The sequence below is a fragment of the Belonocnema kinseyi genome, chromosome 9 (assembly GCF_010883055.1).
Source record: "Belonocnema kinseyi isolate 2016_QV_RU_SX_M_011 chromosome 9, B_treatae_v1, whole genome shotgun sequence".
In the NCBI taxonomy this organism is placed as follows: Eukaryota; Metazoa; Arthropoda; class Insecta; order Hymenoptera; family Cynipidae; genus Belonocnema; species Belonocnema kinseyi.
In genome coordinates this window covers 26,819,060-26,837,515 of record NC_046665.1, presented here as the reverse complement: position 1 = coordinate 26,837,515, position 18,456 = coordinate 26,819,060, and the positions used below count along the sequence as shown (strand labels likewise).

The following is an 18,456-nucleotide window of genomic DNA, read 5'->3' as shown; positions in this document are numbered from 1 at the left end:
GTGAGCAACAGAAACAATTGTCGAGAATATAAAGTTCCAGTATATGCGGCACTTCCCATTCTCGACAATTGACTCAATTTCCCTAGTAGCATTTAGAGGAGCAATATTAAGGTGAATGCCGTAGGAGTGACAGAGATGGTAATAAAGTGCTCTTAGTGCCGCATTGTGCCTTTGAATGTAGGTCGTTCCCGCGTGTGTTGGACATCCAGATAGTATGTGAGCTAAATGCTCGGGGTGTGCATGGCACGCCCTGCACCTATCATGAGGAATGTCTTGGCTCAAAATGTGGCGACGGTATGTTAAGGTGGAAATGACACCGTCTTGGCATGCAAAAATGAAACCCTCCATACCAGACTTCAATCCGGGCGATTTAAGGGAAGCAAGCGTTAGCACACAAGATATTGGCTGATCCTTCACATTTCTGTGGAAGATTCCGTGCATCGTCTTATCGAGGATCTGTGCACGAAAGTTTTTCTCTTGTGCTTTCTTAGTCCGGGCTTTCAGGAGTGAGTACTCGAGATAGATAAGATTTGATGCATTTTGCTCACCCCTAATACTGAAGTTAAGTCCGAGTGTTTCAACAGCCTCCGCTGCTTTGTACAGAAACGCTCCTTTGCCCACTTGTTCGTGATTCCTGACCATTTTAAGAAGAGGGTCTCTTCCATTTGTAACTCTATGTGCTGTACCCAGAATAATCCTGTTGTGAAGACATTCAAGACTCAATATTCCGCGACCACCTTGACGGCGTGAGATATACAGTCGCGGAACGGAAGACGTAAGATGCATGCTTTTGTTCATGTGCATAACCTTTTTCGTACCAATATGAAGGGATCTGAACTCGTTCTTCGTCCATGGAACTACTCCAAATGAATAGAGTACTACCGTGACGGCAAGCATGTCCGTAGCAGATACTTTGTTCCTCGCCGACAGTTCGGAAGAACAAATCTGCCGGATGAGACGTTTGTATCTGCTTCGGAGAGTATCCTTTATAGATGTCACATCCTGAATGCGGCTCTGTGGCACGCCCAGGTATGTATAAGTCTCTCCAGAGCAAAGGTGTCGTATAGCGCTTCTATGAACGAGCTCAGGATCTTTAGGGATGCCATTAAGTTTTCCTTGCTTCAAATAAACCTTGGCGCATTTGTCTAACTCAAATTCCATTCCAATTTCCTTAGTGGTATATCGTTCGACAATCACTAGAGCCAAATGTAGTTGCTCTTTGTTTTTAGCATAGATCTTAAGATCGTCCATGCAAAATACATGACTGACCTGGTACTTTCGATCTGCAGGTTTGCCGCACAAGTACACGTCGGAATGGCGAAGTGGTAGGGATAGTGGCAATAATGTAAGGCAAAAGAGGAGTTGGCTCATGGTGTCGCCCTGAAAGACACCTCTCTGAAATGTGACCTTGTTAGTTGTCACAAGATTTTTTCCAGATGAGATAGTAAATCTGGTTTTCCAAAGCGACATCAATCTCTCTATGCACCTAACTATTTGCGGAAGAACCTTTAAGATTTCCAAAGGACAGTTTATAAGTCTATGGGAGGTCGAATTGAAAGCTTTCCGATAATCCATCCAGGCCATCGATATCTTATAAAGTGTGTTCAGACAAGTGATTGGCCTGTAATTCTTCGGGGAAACTAAGTTGCCTATTTTCGGCATACATATATATAGTTATAGTTTATACAGTGTGCCCTATGTACAGCGCATTCTGCTTTGCTGACAGGACAAGGCATAAATATGCATGTATATAGTCAGTTCGAATCGGAATTCAAATTGAAAAATTGGGAGCTTCGAAAGTCGATTCAAGAGACATTGGAATTGCCGAATTCGAATCGGTTTTCTTCCATTCGGACTGAGTTCTTTGAATGTCGATTCGAGAGACTTTCGAATTGCTGAATTTGAATCAGTTTCCTTACGATTCGAACTGAACACGTCGAATGTTGGTTTGAAAGACTTTCGAACTGTCCACTTCGAATCGTTTTTTTTTACAATTCGAACTGAACGCGTCGAATGTCGATTCGAAAGACTTTCGAACTGCCCACTTCGAATCGTTTTTCTTACGATTCAAACTGAACGCCAGGAATGTTGGTTCAAAAGAATTTCGAACTGCCTACTTCAAATGGGTTTTCCTTCGATTCAAACTGAGCGCGTCGAAATTTGATTCGGAAGACTTTCGAACTGCCCAGTTCAAAGTTTTTTTTCTCGATTCGAACTGGCCTTTTAGAATTTCATTCGAATCGACTTTCGAAGCGCCTTAAATTTTGCATCAGTTCGGTTCGAAGCACTTTGCACAGTTTTCCTGACTCTGTTGAATAGTCTTCTAGTTTTCTTTTTCAAGACCTGAAGTAAATATTATAATATTAATTTTGCAAATTAAAATTAAAATTTTATAGCTTTAAAAAAAATGTATTCCTTTTATCTCTAAAATTAATGTTCTTAAAATGAACTATTTCTTGGAAATATGAATTAATTAATGAAAATATTTATATTATTCAATATTTTAAGAATTTATTTAGTTTTATTTATTTATATAATTCATGTAATTAATTAATTCATATTTATTTAATTTATATAATTCCACCAAGGAGCATCCCTGTCTGGCTTTCTAATATGCAGAGGACAATTATCCTCATTAGATCTACATATGACCCTATTCACTACATCCACAGCAAACTCCAGTTGATCAATTGATCTTATCCTCCTAGAAATAATTTCGAAGGACTCTCAAAAATCTTTGCTCTATTTATCCTAGTCAGTCGCTCTTGTGTCCCTGTACTTAATCGGATCAGACGCGTCAGCTGTAAGTGAAAACATATATGACTGTGATCTGAAAGGGATTTCTTAGGCGATATGTTTCGGTCCGTATTTGCATCACTAATGGATATAGAGCACAAGGAAAAGTCAATAAACCCATAACATGTATTTTTCACAAAGATAGCTATATTTAGTCAATTTAACATGGCTAAATCGGTAATCAAAAACTAATCTAAAACGTATTCATGCCTGTTGTTGGTGCCCTTATCGTTCCATATTGTATGATGCGCATTCGCATCACATCCAATTATCAGTGGCTATCCTTTCGAACTGTATTATCTCACCAACCGCCTGCACTTCTCTGATGGTGGCAGGTTGGAGAATCGAATGGCAGATATGCTGAGCTAATTTCCATGGGCTGACGTCATACTTCACTTTAATGATCGATTTTAATAGCTACCAAGTTTTTAGTATAGGACCTAGATAAGCAAATATATTCGGTATATCTTTTGACATTAATTGCCGTCCCAGGGATTTTGATAAGTTCTGTTGTTATATATAGAACCGTATTTCTGGCTTGCACCTTTTATTTCTCCCTTGCAACTACAAGGTTTCTGAATTAGAGCAAAAGCCGTATGTTCCACTGCAATACGTCTGCTTAAGATGGCCAAAGCAGATTTACAGTGATGAAGATTAATTTCAATAAACTTCAAGTGCGAGGATTTTATGCCTTGCATTTACGAACCAGCGTCATCCATCGGTTGTTCCGAGGGCAGCTGCTCTTCCACTGTCCTCGCGGGCTCTTTCGGTTTCGAAAGCATTTTCATCTAGATTATTCTCAATCCCAGATGCGGTTTACAGTCCACTTTTTCTATGCATTCAACCACTGAATAGCCCGTACTCAAGACTAACTGGGTTACTCCTGGGCCTTTCTTGGCATTCATGATTGTCGATTCCTTTCTTTTTAACGTGGGGTTCTGAACTGTTCACCTATTGAGGATGCATGATGGTTCGTGGGAAATTCCAGGTGTCCATGCTATTAATATGATAAGCTTTGAAAAGTCCTTAGACTCATTAACTTTTATTCTTGCACCTTCCAATGGTTTCAAACCGCGTACTGCCCTTATGAGCTAGATGTCCGACTATCGGCGAGAAAGTTTGAGTCCTCTAGCTTTAACGTTGAAAAATTAAGTGAAATAACATGATAGTCTAATGATAGAGGAATCCATTTAAAAGCTGCAAATGTTGTACGCTTATGAGCCGAAAATTAATATTCCAAAACATTTTTTGTAGCTTATAGATCTCAAGATCTGAGGAAAAGTAAGGAAATTTGACAGCTTTTAAAGATAGTGAACTTTGGGCCATAGTTTTTTATTTAAAAAAATAATAGGATCTTTGAACTGATGCCCTGTGGTGAGGAAAACCGAGAACGATACCCTAAAAAAACGGCACCACGCTGGTTTCGGGCACTTGCTTTCCCATGTAAAAAACTCACTTCAAATGTAGCTATTTTCACGAAGACAACAAGAAGCACATACTTCTGCAAACTGTAAATTATTATAAATTGATTAACTAATTACCTCCAATTTAAATCGCTTCATTATCTTCATTCGAACTGAAGATAGTTCAGTTGCATATTTATTTACAAAAAACGAACAATTATTTATATTTTGTACATTTTTCAACGGCAATCTGTCCAGAAATGTTTAAATTACCACCATGAATTTTTCCAGATTCTTCCTATCATTTTTTCAATAAAAAACTATGGTCCAAAGTTCACTGTCTTTGAAAGCTATCAAATTTCCCTACTTTTCATCAGATTTTCAGATCTGTACGCTAAAATTTTTTTTAATATTACTTTTCGGCTTATTAACGTAAAACATATGCACCTTTAAAACGGTCCCTCTTTCATTAAGCTACCATTTTTTCTTCACTTACTTTATCAACGTCAAAGCCAGAGGACTCGAATTTTCTCGCAGATAATAGACGTTGCATCTTAGCAGATGACGGTACATAAATTGCTTTTAAAACGGCAGTCCTCAAACCTCTGGATAATATCCATATGTTTTAGCCCGGCGGTCCTACTCTCGATGGTTGCCTCAATAGCCATTGCTTGTTCTGAGTGTAGCTTCTTTTCCGGGCAAACCCTCATGTACAATAGCCAATTTTAGGTAGCATTGAAGGGCGAGGCTGTATGAGTCACTTGTATAACCAACCTTACCTCTCTTAACCTTCCCGTCTTGAGAAGAAGTGCTGCCGTCAGACCAGATCCTTTTAAGTGTCCCTGGTTGATGGGTTGATTCGCTTTGCACTAGAAGTTGCTGGTGATGATACCTCCTTCTGGCATCACTACTGTATTTCTTTTTCACAGGGCCTTTTTTTATCCCAACATCCTCAGTGTCTTTAGCCTCGTTTATATGACTAACTACAGTTTTATTCCCATCCGTACCACCCGAGATGCCGAGTAGGAGTAAACGAAACTAATTTAAAGATGATCATTTTTGACTTTTTTCTTTAACTCAAACATTTTTGAGGCAGCACTTGGAACCATTCTATCGAGTTATTCTAGGGGTCAAACTACATTATTTGGATCCCACTAATATCGAGGCTAATATAGAGGTTTTAAGTTTTGACTTGGGTGATTATTTATAATCTTTAAATTGTTTGGTGGAATCACGTAGAGCGAGCTAGTATTTCTTTAGCTTATGTGGATTTCAGAATATTATAATAGGGTTGGGAATATAGTCTGGAGCTTTACGAATGAACTTCAGTGACTATTTATAATTTTATAATTCTTTGGCAGCATCACCTAGAGCGAGATGGTATTTCTATAGCTGAAATTATAGGGTGATTTCTTGGATGTTACAGAGTAATATTATGGGCTTGAGGATAATAACTCGAAGGTGGCTTAAATAGTTTTTTGAAATTTTTAAAAAACTGCAAAAGAAATTTTAAATAAAAATTTTGAAAATATGTAAAAAAATATGAAACTCCCAGAGCTATCGCATTTTTCGCATCATGGTCTACGAAACCATACCGAAGTGCTCCCAAAAATGGGCTATATAAGCGGAACGCCTGCTCTACCACAGCCAGAACAAGCCGCCAAAAGGGATAGCGAGGCGACACCAAGACCAATCGCGAACAGGCATCCGATACAGGAAGAGCGATGCTTTATGACCCGGAGAAACATAAACATCCAGGTTTCTCTCAAGCCTAAAGATTTGGCTGAAATGGATGACGAGCTTTGTGGACATTTTTCGAAGAATCCAACCTCTGTACTATCAATTGTTATGTGTATAATGCAGCGAGAGCTTTGGTCGATGCAACAGTTGATCATAAGACTAAAAGACGAATGCATAAACTCACCATAAAGAAAGGCTGGGCAAGACAGTACGCGTCCCTTATTCAGTATATGATTAACAACATAAGATCTGACAGGAATTTTAACGCCAAGGTTTGAAAGTTCGCGCGCGAACTCCAGCGAAGAGAAGTCTAGAGCGGAGAGAGGGGTGGGTCAGAGAAAACCAACAGTTTCCCTCCGACCCATCTCGACTCTTCCAAGACCCTCTAGTTACTGTCGACCACCCACCCAAACCAGAGGAGGTCGAACTATTTTGAAGAGAAGCCTAGCAAGTGCAGCATAGACTGGACGAAGACTCAGATAAGATAAATAGCTTCAAGGTGCTGTGTGATGCCCTCATAACACCTGAGGAGAAATTCCCACCCATCACTACCTAGGATGTGAAAAAAGTATTAAAAGGTTTGAAGAACTATTCCGCTCCGGGACCAGATGACATCAAGACCTTCTGGTGGAAGAAGTTTCCTTCAACCCATCAGCATCTCGCCCGTATTTTTAGCTCATATTTAAAGTTGGCAGAGCCAATTCCGAAGTGGTTGGTGGAAGGGCGCACAGTACTCCTGCTGAAATGGACAACTTAGCTGACCCGAAAAATTACAAGCCAAAGGAGCGTTTCTGTACAAAACAGCGGAGGAGGCTGCTGAAATACTCTTGACTCAACTTTAGCATTAGGAATGAGCGAAATTCAACAGATCTGATCTATCTCGAGTACTTACTCCTGAAAGCCCGGATTAAGAAAGCACTGAGAAAAACTTCAGTGAACAGCTCCTCGACAAGAGAATGCACGGCATTTTCCACAAAAATGTGGAGGATCAGTCCATGTCGTGTGAGCGAACGTTTGCTTTCTTTAAATCAACAGAATTAAAGTTGCACACGAAGGGTTTTATTTTAGCATGTCAAGACGGTGTCCTACATCCAAAGGCACAATGCGGCACTAAGAGTGCTTTATTACCATCTCTGTCGCTCTTATGGCATTAACCTTAATATCGCTCCTCTAAATGCTCCTAGGGAAATAGAGTCAATTGAAGCCTTTGCTGAAATAACGTTGTATCAACACATATTTTGCAATCCATGGACTTCTATGTATATGAGTTTTTCTTTTAACTGTCTCTCTATTCCGCGGAAGCACTATAATCGAAAATTTCAAAATAAAATTTGGAATGAAATGTCAAAATACTCTAGGTTATTTACTTCCATTTACTTCCATTTACTTCCCATCTATCTCAATTAACCTCGTAAGTGTACATATTTAATATAATTTATAATTTTTTAAGGATAAGAATAGAAAAATTACATTCGCTTAAAAGTGTCGACAAAAATGTAAACATTGAATTTGGAAAATTTCAATGAATAAATATAAAAATAATTAGGTTAGATAATTTATAAATTTGGTCCTACACATATTATAAAAAAATATATACTTTCTCGTCTATTTATTAAAAGAAAGGAAAGAAAAACACTTAATTAATCGTGTAATTGTAATCTAAGTTTTATTTTTATTTTATTACAAAAATAATTTAAACAGTATTTTTTATTACAATTATTTCTGATAATTATTTATTACTTATTTTATTATTTTTGAATATTGTATTTGATATTACCTGTTCTAGACGTTTTAATCTAGCCTCTGTAGCCCTTTTATTATTTCCTGCGTGCCATTCTAATAGATTTAATTTTTTTTATCTTTGTTAAAAAATTCAATAGACTTAGAAGGGTACATTTTCGAAGTATATAACCTCGACTATTTTGATATTTCTTTTTCAATTCAATTTTTGTTTTTGGCGATCGCAGCGCTTCCACGGAATAGAGAAACAGAGTAAAAACTTATATACATAGAACTCCATGGATACAAAATATGTGTTGATACAACGTTATTTTAGTCGATGCTTCCATCGTCGAGAATGAGAAGTGCCGCATATACTGGAACTTTATATTTTCGATAATTGTTTCTGTTGTACACTCGAGGCCTGACATACTTCTCCTTGACTTCGAGAAGCGAACCATGTTTGTTATCGAATTTTCGGCACCAGCTGACAAAAACATCATATACAAGGAGAATAAAAAGAAAGTGAGGTACAGAGACCTTATAAGGGAGTTCCGACGATTGTGCGACTGTCCTTGGGTTGCTCTGTGTCCTCAGGGTACACGAGATTTTTGCCGCATCGTTGTATTGAATCCGTCACAGACTTAAACACCTTGTTTCATGGTCGTGAAACGTGTTATGACTGAAAATTTACCGCGATTTTGCTAGTATCAGGTGCAGTTTTTCAGCATGTGAGAAAGACTGACCTATTTTCCGTTCTGGACCAAATTTTGATTCAGAACTTCGATTCTGCGAATGATTTAAGGAAATAAATGAGAAATTTACACATCTTTAAATTAAAGTCTACCATCTTCTCTGTAAAATGAGGCCAAGAACATAATAAAATATTTAATAGTTCGCAAGTGGACGCACAATTTTCACCGGTTGTGTATAAATAAAAATATGTTTCAAATTTATTTGCATCATTTTGTTTTCACAGATTCTAAAAAAGAGGACAGTGAAAGTGACGAGGATAAGAAGAAAGATAATGAAGATACATCCAAAATCAATGATCCTTTCGCTTCCTTGAATCGACAAAAATCGACACGATGCAATGGACACCTAAGAACAAAAGTTCGTTCGGATGTGGCAGAATTCTTGGGCAAGTGTACCAATGAAGATCATGAGCAGTTATCCAAGAGATTTCAACAGCGTTCTATGCGACTTCGTGCAAATAATTGTTTGTACGATTCCATTTTAAATATTTCTGAAGAAAGTGACTCAAAAATCCGAGATCCATTCACCACTAAATTACGAATCGACGACGAACCTCCTGAGCTGATGTCTACCGAGGAACTTAAACAGAGATCAATAAAGGGTTCGGTTTGCGGTGACGAAGTTATGAAGACCATTCCGGCGGAAGAGGTTATAATAGCGAACGTTCAAGAAGGCGTCAGTGAGCTCTACATTTTGTATCTTCTGGAAAAGTTTGAGCCGATTTCGATCACCGAGATGAAAATTATCCCAGAAAAAGGTATTCGATATTGTAGCGTTTACTTTAAATCTACGGCGGATGCAATTGCTGTTGAAAGGCAGTTTGACAATTTTGGCCTTTCTGGCAACAATCTGATTGTCCGTACGCCTCAACTGCTGATGAGCGAAGTAGGCACTGGCTGAACGATGGTATGAAATTTCTCACGGTAACCCATGAATTGCACAAATGTCAAAATAACACACAAACCTCAAGTTCTATACGTTTAAAAAATGTTTTAACTGAGTGCTGTAGCGAAGTTATTTGATTAAAAGCATCTACACTTCCTAAAGAAGATACATGATTTTTAAAATAGAAATTATGTTTGCTTTATAACTTCAAAGAAGAATCTTTGACATATTTCATTATCAACAGTATGTATCTATTTTAAAAGCATGGCTGTGGAAGAAATTTGATTCGCACTTCACTGAAAGAAATGCGATTGAGATTTGATTTTTATTCCATAATCGTAATGGTTAATTCTAACTTAAGAATTAAATAAAAAATTGAATTTAACAACTATATGATCAAACACGTTTCTCATGATTTTTATTTCCATGTAGATTCACCAACCTGTTGTAAATTACGACTCTAGTAGTGATATTGCATTCAACGAATATTGACGTTCACAGTGATTCAATTGTATAAAGGTGATACGCAGTTTAATTTCAGACAATAATTTCAGAAATATTTTGTCAAGAAAATTCTAAATTTCCTGAAATTAATATTTTTCTCTGAAGATACTAAACACTTTTCTCATCAATATTCTTAAACAAACTCTTTTTAAGCATTTTCAAATCACATGTTGATGGTGCAATTCAATGTTGAACCGATCGTTCCAATTAACATTTTCGATCTTGAAAGGAGAGACAATATAATATAATCTTCAATCATGCTATTTTTAGTAATTGAGAGAACATGCTGTTTCCTTTCTCCACGCTACAGTTTTCTTACAAATAACGACGTTTGTGTGTATTCAAATTACAGAAGAAACCGTCATCCAACATGAAATGATAATGTATTGAGTTATGTCTCAATTATTAAGATGTATTGCAAATCAGCTTATGAAAATGAAATATCAAGAACTGTTTTCTTCGTTCATATTACCTTAATCACTTTTTTGTATATTCAAAAAATGTAATTAATAACATACTTTATAAAAAATAGTAACGAAGGTGCTAATTGTTCATTGATTTAAATTTACAAACCTATGTTCCATGTTAAAATGTCATTAAAGTGTTTGTATAAGTACAAGGAGAAAAGCCAGGTAAAACTGCCGCGCTAGCGTTGAGAGAGTCGCTGGACTTCGACTTGGTGTAACGTCTGCACCAGATTCGGGGCACTAGTTACCCCAAACTATCGGGGAGCAGTCGCTCCGAAATGTGGGTCCCATAGTTTCTTAAACGGCGCAAATTCGGAATTGTGCCGCAAGCGCCGCGTGTATCGAATAGCTCGACTATACTGTTGTTTAAACGGTTGGACCTGTTCGGAGTAACGGCTCTCCCGAAACAGTTAAGCCGTTCTAACAAGCAGAAGTGGCGCTGTTCCCTGTGTGATTGACGGAAAGATTGTACTAATTGGGTGCGTAGATTTACCTAACTTTTCTTTATGTAATTATATGCCCAAATGTACTGGGGAGTGATACTTGAAACTTATGGGTGGACATAAGAGTAGAACAACAGAATTATGTATTCAAATGGCACTTCAAATAGGTTTAACTATTGCACACCACACAAGTTCGTAGCAATAAGTATATAGAAAACAATAAGTGTGAATGGACTGTTATTTCTCCTAGTCACACATTTTTATTGATTAATTATGCTAAAGATTCACCAATTTTATGTATTATTTTAAGGAGTGTAAAAATTCATGGTTGAATCTAAAGAATCTCTGAACGTATGTAATTATCTTTTAGAAATTATTTTGAACCGCTTTTTTAAATTACCCAAAATCATTGACTTTATGCAAAGATACATAATTTATTATCATAATTGACGCAGATATTGAAGATTCAATTGTTGGAATTCCTTAATAATTATGCCTCGAAGAATGGAGAATTTCTTTATATATGTTACAATCATCTTGCGGGCGCATAAATTTAAGAAAATCTATATTATTAGTATTCCATAATTTTAGTTCATTGGATTATAATATTGCTTTCCGAAATACTGATAATTGTAATACCCTATCTTGTTTCCTTCATAATATGTAAAATTACGACGAAGATATTCTTTTCCTTGTTTACTTTATTCATTAATATTTTTCTGATTTTTCTTACAAAACTTCCATGTAAAATGTTTCTTATAAGAGTCGAAGTTTTATGGACAAACCTACAAATATCTTTTTTTTTATGAAATCCTATAACTTTTGCCTTAATGGGCAATATGTAAAATAGCTTAAAGGACAATATCGAGCAATGTTCCAGCATGTTCAACATTTATTGTACCTACATTCATCTGCCTGCTATTATATAATCTATTTTGTAAACAGTACTACGTGCTAAATAAACTTTTTTTTGTAAAGGATATAACTCGTAGAATTTTTCTACATCTTTTAATATGATTCTAATAACAAATTTTAAATGTCTCAAACTATAACTTACAATTTTTGATTGATCTAAAGCTGAAATTGAAGTTTTACTTTTACATCCATAAATTAGTATAACGATCAGAAGGTTCAATTCGTTTTAGAATAAAAACAAAGTCAATTTACCAATGAAAAATACAATAATATCAATGAGCCGGCAAACAAGTCAAATTTTCTACTTTTGAATACGTGAAAGAAATGCACAGGTTTTTGTTTTCAATTTTTATTAGTAAAAGCTATGCAGATGCTTACTTTTAATTGTATTTGTTGCATACAATGAAACCACTAGATAGTAAAATGAGGTTTGATAGTATATTGTGCCACAAGTGCGGAAAAAAGGCAGTTCTACCCGAGTGTGAAGTTTTCTATACGAGCCAAAGGCGAATCGAAGGATAATTGCAGATGAGCCGAAGATGAGTCGATGGCCAGTACTGTCGGCTTCACAAGTGTGAGAACAAGTGAAAAAATGGTTATTGCAAAGATTTAAGGCCATGTTAGTGTAACCTTAAAAACTTTTTTTACATTTTTTTCTAACCCAACTAACATTCATTTGAAGCGCGATTTTGAATTGACAATTTGATAAATTAAATAAAAAGCCTTTAATTTAATTTCCGAAATTTTCAACTCTACATCGAGTTTCGTGTGAACATAAGTTCATTTTGAAAACATTTTGAAAAGATTTGTTGAGGTTCCGCTCACGTGACCTTAAGGCACTTCAAACAAGGACAAGGAAATTCAGCACTTCATCACGGCGAATTCATGTAACTTTTTTTCGCGATTTAGAATCTCGACATCTCTATTTCAAGGAAACGCATCAGAATTAATGAAGAAGGGACATTAACCGCAAGGCTTAACAATTGTTGAACATTTAACAGTATTAAATGATACTACTAAAGAGTTATTACATTCATATCAGACTTTAAATGCTTGATACGATTTTTAAGATATTTTTTGAAAAGAAAGACACCGCTAGAGCAAAAATAAATTGTTTAAAGAAATAGAGATTTGTTAAAAATTAGAAGAAATTTATCAAAATTTTGTAATTTTTCGAGAAAAGGTAGTTTAGGATACCAATTTGAGAAGAAATTAAACATCTTTGGTTCTTTATTTAGAATTTTTCTAAGTATACAATATTTAATTGTTCAAATAATTATATAATGTTTTGAACAAAATGTAATATTCCAAGCAATTAATAACTATTACATTGCACTATTACATTGTCATATTTGTAGCGATGCAGGGGGCAGGGTAGGTTGAAAAAAAGTTATTATTATTGTCTTATTTCGTAGACGCTCCTATTTAATCCCTATGAAACTTAGCACGTTTAGATAAACCCCTGAAGCATGAGTTGAATTTTTCAAAAATCCAAGATTTCCCCATTTCCCCTAATGTATATTGACACAGAAACACATACATAAATGCATACTTTTCCCAAAAATATTAGTTATTTGTGTATATTAGTACAGTGAAACCTCGATAATTCAAACCTCTATCATTCGAATTTTCGATAATTCGAACTTTTTTGGCCCCGGCTGAAACCTGATGTTTCCTATGTTAACATTTCTCAATAATTTGAAGTTCGATAATTCGAATTTCTCGATAATTCGAAGAAAATGGTCGAAGTACAGAAGAGAGTAAGTAACAACTGCGACGAACTAATATTTATAACTTAGGCGGTTGCATGTGATTGGTCCGTTGCGAGTGGTGGGAGTTGGCGTGTGTGACAAGGGTGGGGCTGCTAATATAAATGAAGATTGTGTGCTCGTGTAGTTCAATGTTGATAGGATTTAGACCTTAACCATTTCTAGAGTATGGAGTAGTTCAAGTATACAACATTATCATTGAGTGAGAAAGTGAATCTCGTTCGATGTGTCGAGAAAGGATTTGAAAGGAAGAAGGACATTGCTGCTGATTTCGGGATTCCCGCCAACTCTCTGACTTCCATCATCAAGAACAAGAAGATGTTAGCTGCTGCTGAAATTTCTTGTTTCCAACCGAATCTGAAACCCATGAAAACATCTCATTTTCCATTGTTTGAAACATCGATGGTGAACTGGATGAAATCTGCTATGAACCAGAGTATTCCCTTATCTGGTCGTGTAGTGCAAGAAAAAGCTGAATTCTTTGCAGCCTAATTAGGATACAAAGACTTCAAAGCTATCTCTGGGTGGTTAGAAAAGTTTTGAATAGGAATGGAATCATCTATAGGACATTAAATGGCGAAAGTGCTTCTGTTTCGGAAGAAGACTGCGCAAAGTTTCTCACCGACATTTTGCCTCGCTTGTTAGAAGTGTATGCAATAGAAGATATCTTCAATGCAGATGAAACAGGTATTTTTTCAAATGTTTACCAGATAAAACTCCGACATTTAAGGGTGACACTTGTCATGTTGGTAAGAAAAGCAAAGATCATGTTACTGTCATGGTTTGCGTTAATATGTCTGGTAAAGAAAAAATAAAGTTGCTGGTAATAGGTAGGTCTAAGAATCCACGATGTTTCACGGGAGTCAAGTCTTTACCAGTGCTTTACGAAAGCAATAAAAAGGCTTGGATGACCAGTTCAGTATATAAAAACCAGCATCATAAAATTGATCAAAAGTTTCAAAGAAAAAATCAGAAAGTTCTCCTACTTGTGGATAAATGTCCGGCTTATCCGAAAGTCTTAATTCAAACTTTAAAAGCCATAAAAGTGGTTCACTTACTACCAAATTTAACTGCAAAATTGCAACCAATGGATCAAGGTTTTATTAAGAACCTTAAAGTGAATAACCGGCGGAGAATTATAAAAATATTGCTCATGGCTTCGGATGAAAAAATGGGGTTGCCTGATTTGAATTTATTGGATGCTATTTTCGACTTGAACAAAGCTTGGGTTGAGGTCACTAGTGATACAATTGCAAATTGCTGTTGGAAGGCTGGCTTCGTGAAAGCTAATATGGAAAATCTTTGCAACACAAGAACAAGACGAAAATTTATCGGATGGTACTTCTGAAGAGAGGGATGACCCACAAAGAATATTGGGCTTCACAGAAGTAACTTTCGAAGATTTCATTAATGTGGATACTAATGTCATTATTGCTAATGAACGTACAGATAGTGAGCAATTGTATAGTATGAAGACACAAGGACCTTCAAAATCTGATGACGAGAATGATGCCGAGGATCAGGATGTAACACCACCAACAAAATTGAGAGATGCTGAGGTTGGTTTAGCAATTTCTCGCAGGTCTCTTTCTGAGCAAAGTGATGTACCGAACACAATCTTCTCTGCTTTAGGCATGGTTGAAAACTTCTGCGAGATAAAGAGTTGCATCAAACAGAAAAAAATTACTGACTTTATTAAATAATCTGCTATTTTAAAAATATCAAACGGCCCTTTTTAGGGCCAACAAATTATTTTTACGTTAAATAACTCGTTAATTTCAAACTCCTACGTAACAGACTCAAAATGTTCACGTTTGATTATGATTTTTTGCATTATAATATTAACTGGAAAAACATTTTGACACTGCCCGCATCGAATGCACTTCAAGGGAAATTCAAAATTTAACTACTGCGTGTTTATATGAAAATTTATTTTTTTGTTAGAAATTAAACTAGTTAGTTTAAATTTAATTTTTACATTCTCATAATTTATGATTGGGAAAGGTTAGGAATTATCCAAAATTTGACACTACAGTTTTGAAACCGATCTCCACGTTTCGAGACCCCCTGAATCCGAAAATCAAGTTTTTACGGTGGCGCCTATCTGTCTGTCCGGCCGTCCGCACGTAAACACTATAACTCTCGAAAAAATAAACGGATCAGATCTATGTTTGCCACACTTTTTTGAAGGGTTTGAAAGAAAGTAAGAGTTCTTTAACCATACATTTTTGATAAAAACTCAAAGAGTTAGATGCTTTTCAAAATTTTTAGGACCATTTTTTTATATAAAAATTTTTTATTTACGGCTATTCATAATGCTCAGAAAGCCAAACAATTGTTCATAATTACTTTTGTTCATAACAGGGCGTCTAGCGCTGGCTTGTGAAAAAATCCCGCATATTTCCCGCTTTTTCCCGTTGATTTTTCAGAATTTTCCCGTTATAATAAAACCAAAGTTATGTACTCAAAAATCGTCATTTATTTATGAACCATAATGTACACTTTTTACATTCAGTGAATAAATTCATTACATTTTTTCTCTGTTTCTCAACTCTTCCATTTGGTCATCAATAGCCGAAGCATTTTTTATTAATTCACTTTTTCTAGTTTCCAGTTCTTTCAACTCTTTAGCTCTTCATTTCGTCTCGTTATCGTCTTTTATTTTTTGTTGATCTTCATTTTTCTTTTTTTGCAGAAGCTCTTTGTATCTGCTGTGTGACCTACGGACATTAAGTAGCATTTTACCATCAATAGGTACTTTTTGAATGCCACCTGCTTTATTCACTGCATCGGAAATAAGACGTAAGGCTATGAGACTATTTTCTGTCTGATTTTGCACCATGACTTCTTTATTTACAGAAAATCCTCGCTTAAGTGCAGCATTACCACGAGACATGATTAAAATTAGTTGCAAAAATTGTTTCAAATTTCGTCTTTCTTTATTAGACATTTCCACAATTTCCACCAAAAATTAATCAAGACTCTTTGTACGACGGTCGTATCTTTTCATACAATTCATCACGCCAGTTGAACGCAACACATCATTATATTCTCGTTTGACTTTTTTTGCTGCAGATCCAAATATCAATTTTTTTCATGCAGATACGTTAAACAAAAATCAAGTCGCTTCTTAGCTGTACTAGTTAGACATGAAATATTTATTGGATTCAGGCACGTTCTATACTTTGTCATAGGATACAAAATTGTTGACTGTTCTTGTATTTTTTTATTATTGTGACATGGCAATTCATAAAGTCAGTCATAAATTGCATTGCTACATCTGTAGATGGCTTAGCTTCCTTTAGAGCACTTCTTGTCTTGAATCCTAGATCGACAGCCTTTGCAGGAAGCAAATTTTCACTTGTAATGTCGACTTTTATTACAGAAGAATTTTTTTCCAAAATATCTGGTTTCACCACACGTTCCATGATGGTTGTGGTTAAATGTCAATTCGTCGTACAGCAAATATCACGGAATCCCCGTTGGAAAAAAAGATCCCGCGTATTTCCCGCTTTTTCCCGCTAAGGAAGAAATCCCGCTCTTTTCCCGCTTTTTCCCGTTTTCCCGTCGGCTATATATGCATAAACAGAAAATTCACAGAATTATAGCATTTTCAAAATTTTTAAAATCGAAAATCGAAATTTTAAGCGAAACAACGCGCGATATGAAAAAAAGTCAGAGAAGAAAAACTGTTACGAGTGAATAATGGAATTAAAATTCTTTTTGAACTAATGTGTTTCGAAATATTATTTCGAATCACATTGGTTTAAGACTCTGCATGAGTTACAAAGCTAACCTGCTCACTCGTAATCTAAGAGGTACGGCAGACGCTGCAAACCAAGCTCGAGACTAGAACCAGTCAACTTGCGAATGAGGAGAAAAACGATTTATTAAATAATTCGAATTAAAAATTGTTTCCCGTCGAAATTATTCTTTATTATTTTTCGCAAGCACATAACTCTACTTCTGCGAGTTAACAAATTGTATAAGGGTGGATTATGTACAGCCAGAAGGAAGGAAATCACGACCATGGACAACATATTCGCATACGCGAGAGCACCAAGCTTACTCTCTCTTTCTCGCCCACGCCTAAACGTAGCGCTTTCCTCCAGGCTTTACCCTCTTTCTACGTAAGGCTGTCCTTCAACAACACACGTGGTGAAATTCAAAAAAATACCATGCGTTCACGCAGCAAACGAGGAAATGCCAAATGCCCCCTGTACGAATTAAATTTTATCGAATCGTTGATTTCGAGTCACTCCCATAAGAGAGATTAACCAAACCCAGTTGGTAGCTCCACGACCGAAGATGTCTACCCCCGTGGATACCAACATAGATCATACCAGGAGTACCAATATCCTAGGAATGGACTCCAACATAACCATTACTAACCCATCCGCCCATGTTGACACAGCCGCAACAATGGCTTCGGTGTTGGAACGCATGACATTGCAGCAGAGCACCTACCACATCCCTCAGTTTGATGGAAAACCCCCTACACTCAAGGAGTTTCTGCAGGACATAGCAAATGGAGCGGTATACATAACCGAAGCAAACGAACCCGGATTCATCAAAATTGTCCTCAGCAAACTGAAAGGCATCGCCCGCTATCGCGTTAGGGACAAGTGCTTTAACAAGGTAAACGACTTAATAGCACATCTAAAAGAACGATTCGCCCCCACCAAGAAATACCAATGGTACTTCGAAAACATAGTGAATCACTGGTGCTCGACACGTAGTGGAAGAAAAATACATGAAAATTTACAATATAAGGCACGAGGACGACGCAACAGAAAGAAACATCTTAATGGGACCAGTAATGGACGTCGCATTGGACGCTTTCGTAAAAGGGCTCCTAGAAGAAATGTGTATATTTGTGGACACCAGGTATCCCAAGGACCTCGTTGATGCCGTGGACCATGCTCTACATATTGAGGAACGGCAGAAGCAGTTAGAAAAACCCAGGAGTCACCTCTCCGCCTATCCCATTTCCAGACCAAGGGAGGACGTCCACGATAGACCACGCTCACCTAGTCCCTACTCTAGGAAACTGGAAAGG

General features: G+C 36.5%; 1 protein-coding gene across 2 annotated transcripts in view; it reads left to right on the top strand.

Annotated features, from left to right (window-relative positions):
* The window catches only part of LOC117179285, a 116,895-nt gene extending 105,202 nt beyond the window's left edge, over positions 1 to 11,693 (top strand). For both annotated transcript variants that reach the window (XM_033370931.1, XM_033370932.1), the window contains exon 3: positions 8,638 to 11,693. In XM_033370931.1, the coding sequence (XP_033226822.1) occupies positions 8,638 to 9,314 (677 nt within the window). In that variant the 3' untranslated portion in view covers positions 9,315 to 11,693. The remainder of the gene's footprint in view (positions 1 to 8,637) is intronic.
* Positions 11,694 to 18,456: the final 6,763 nt, after the last annotated feature.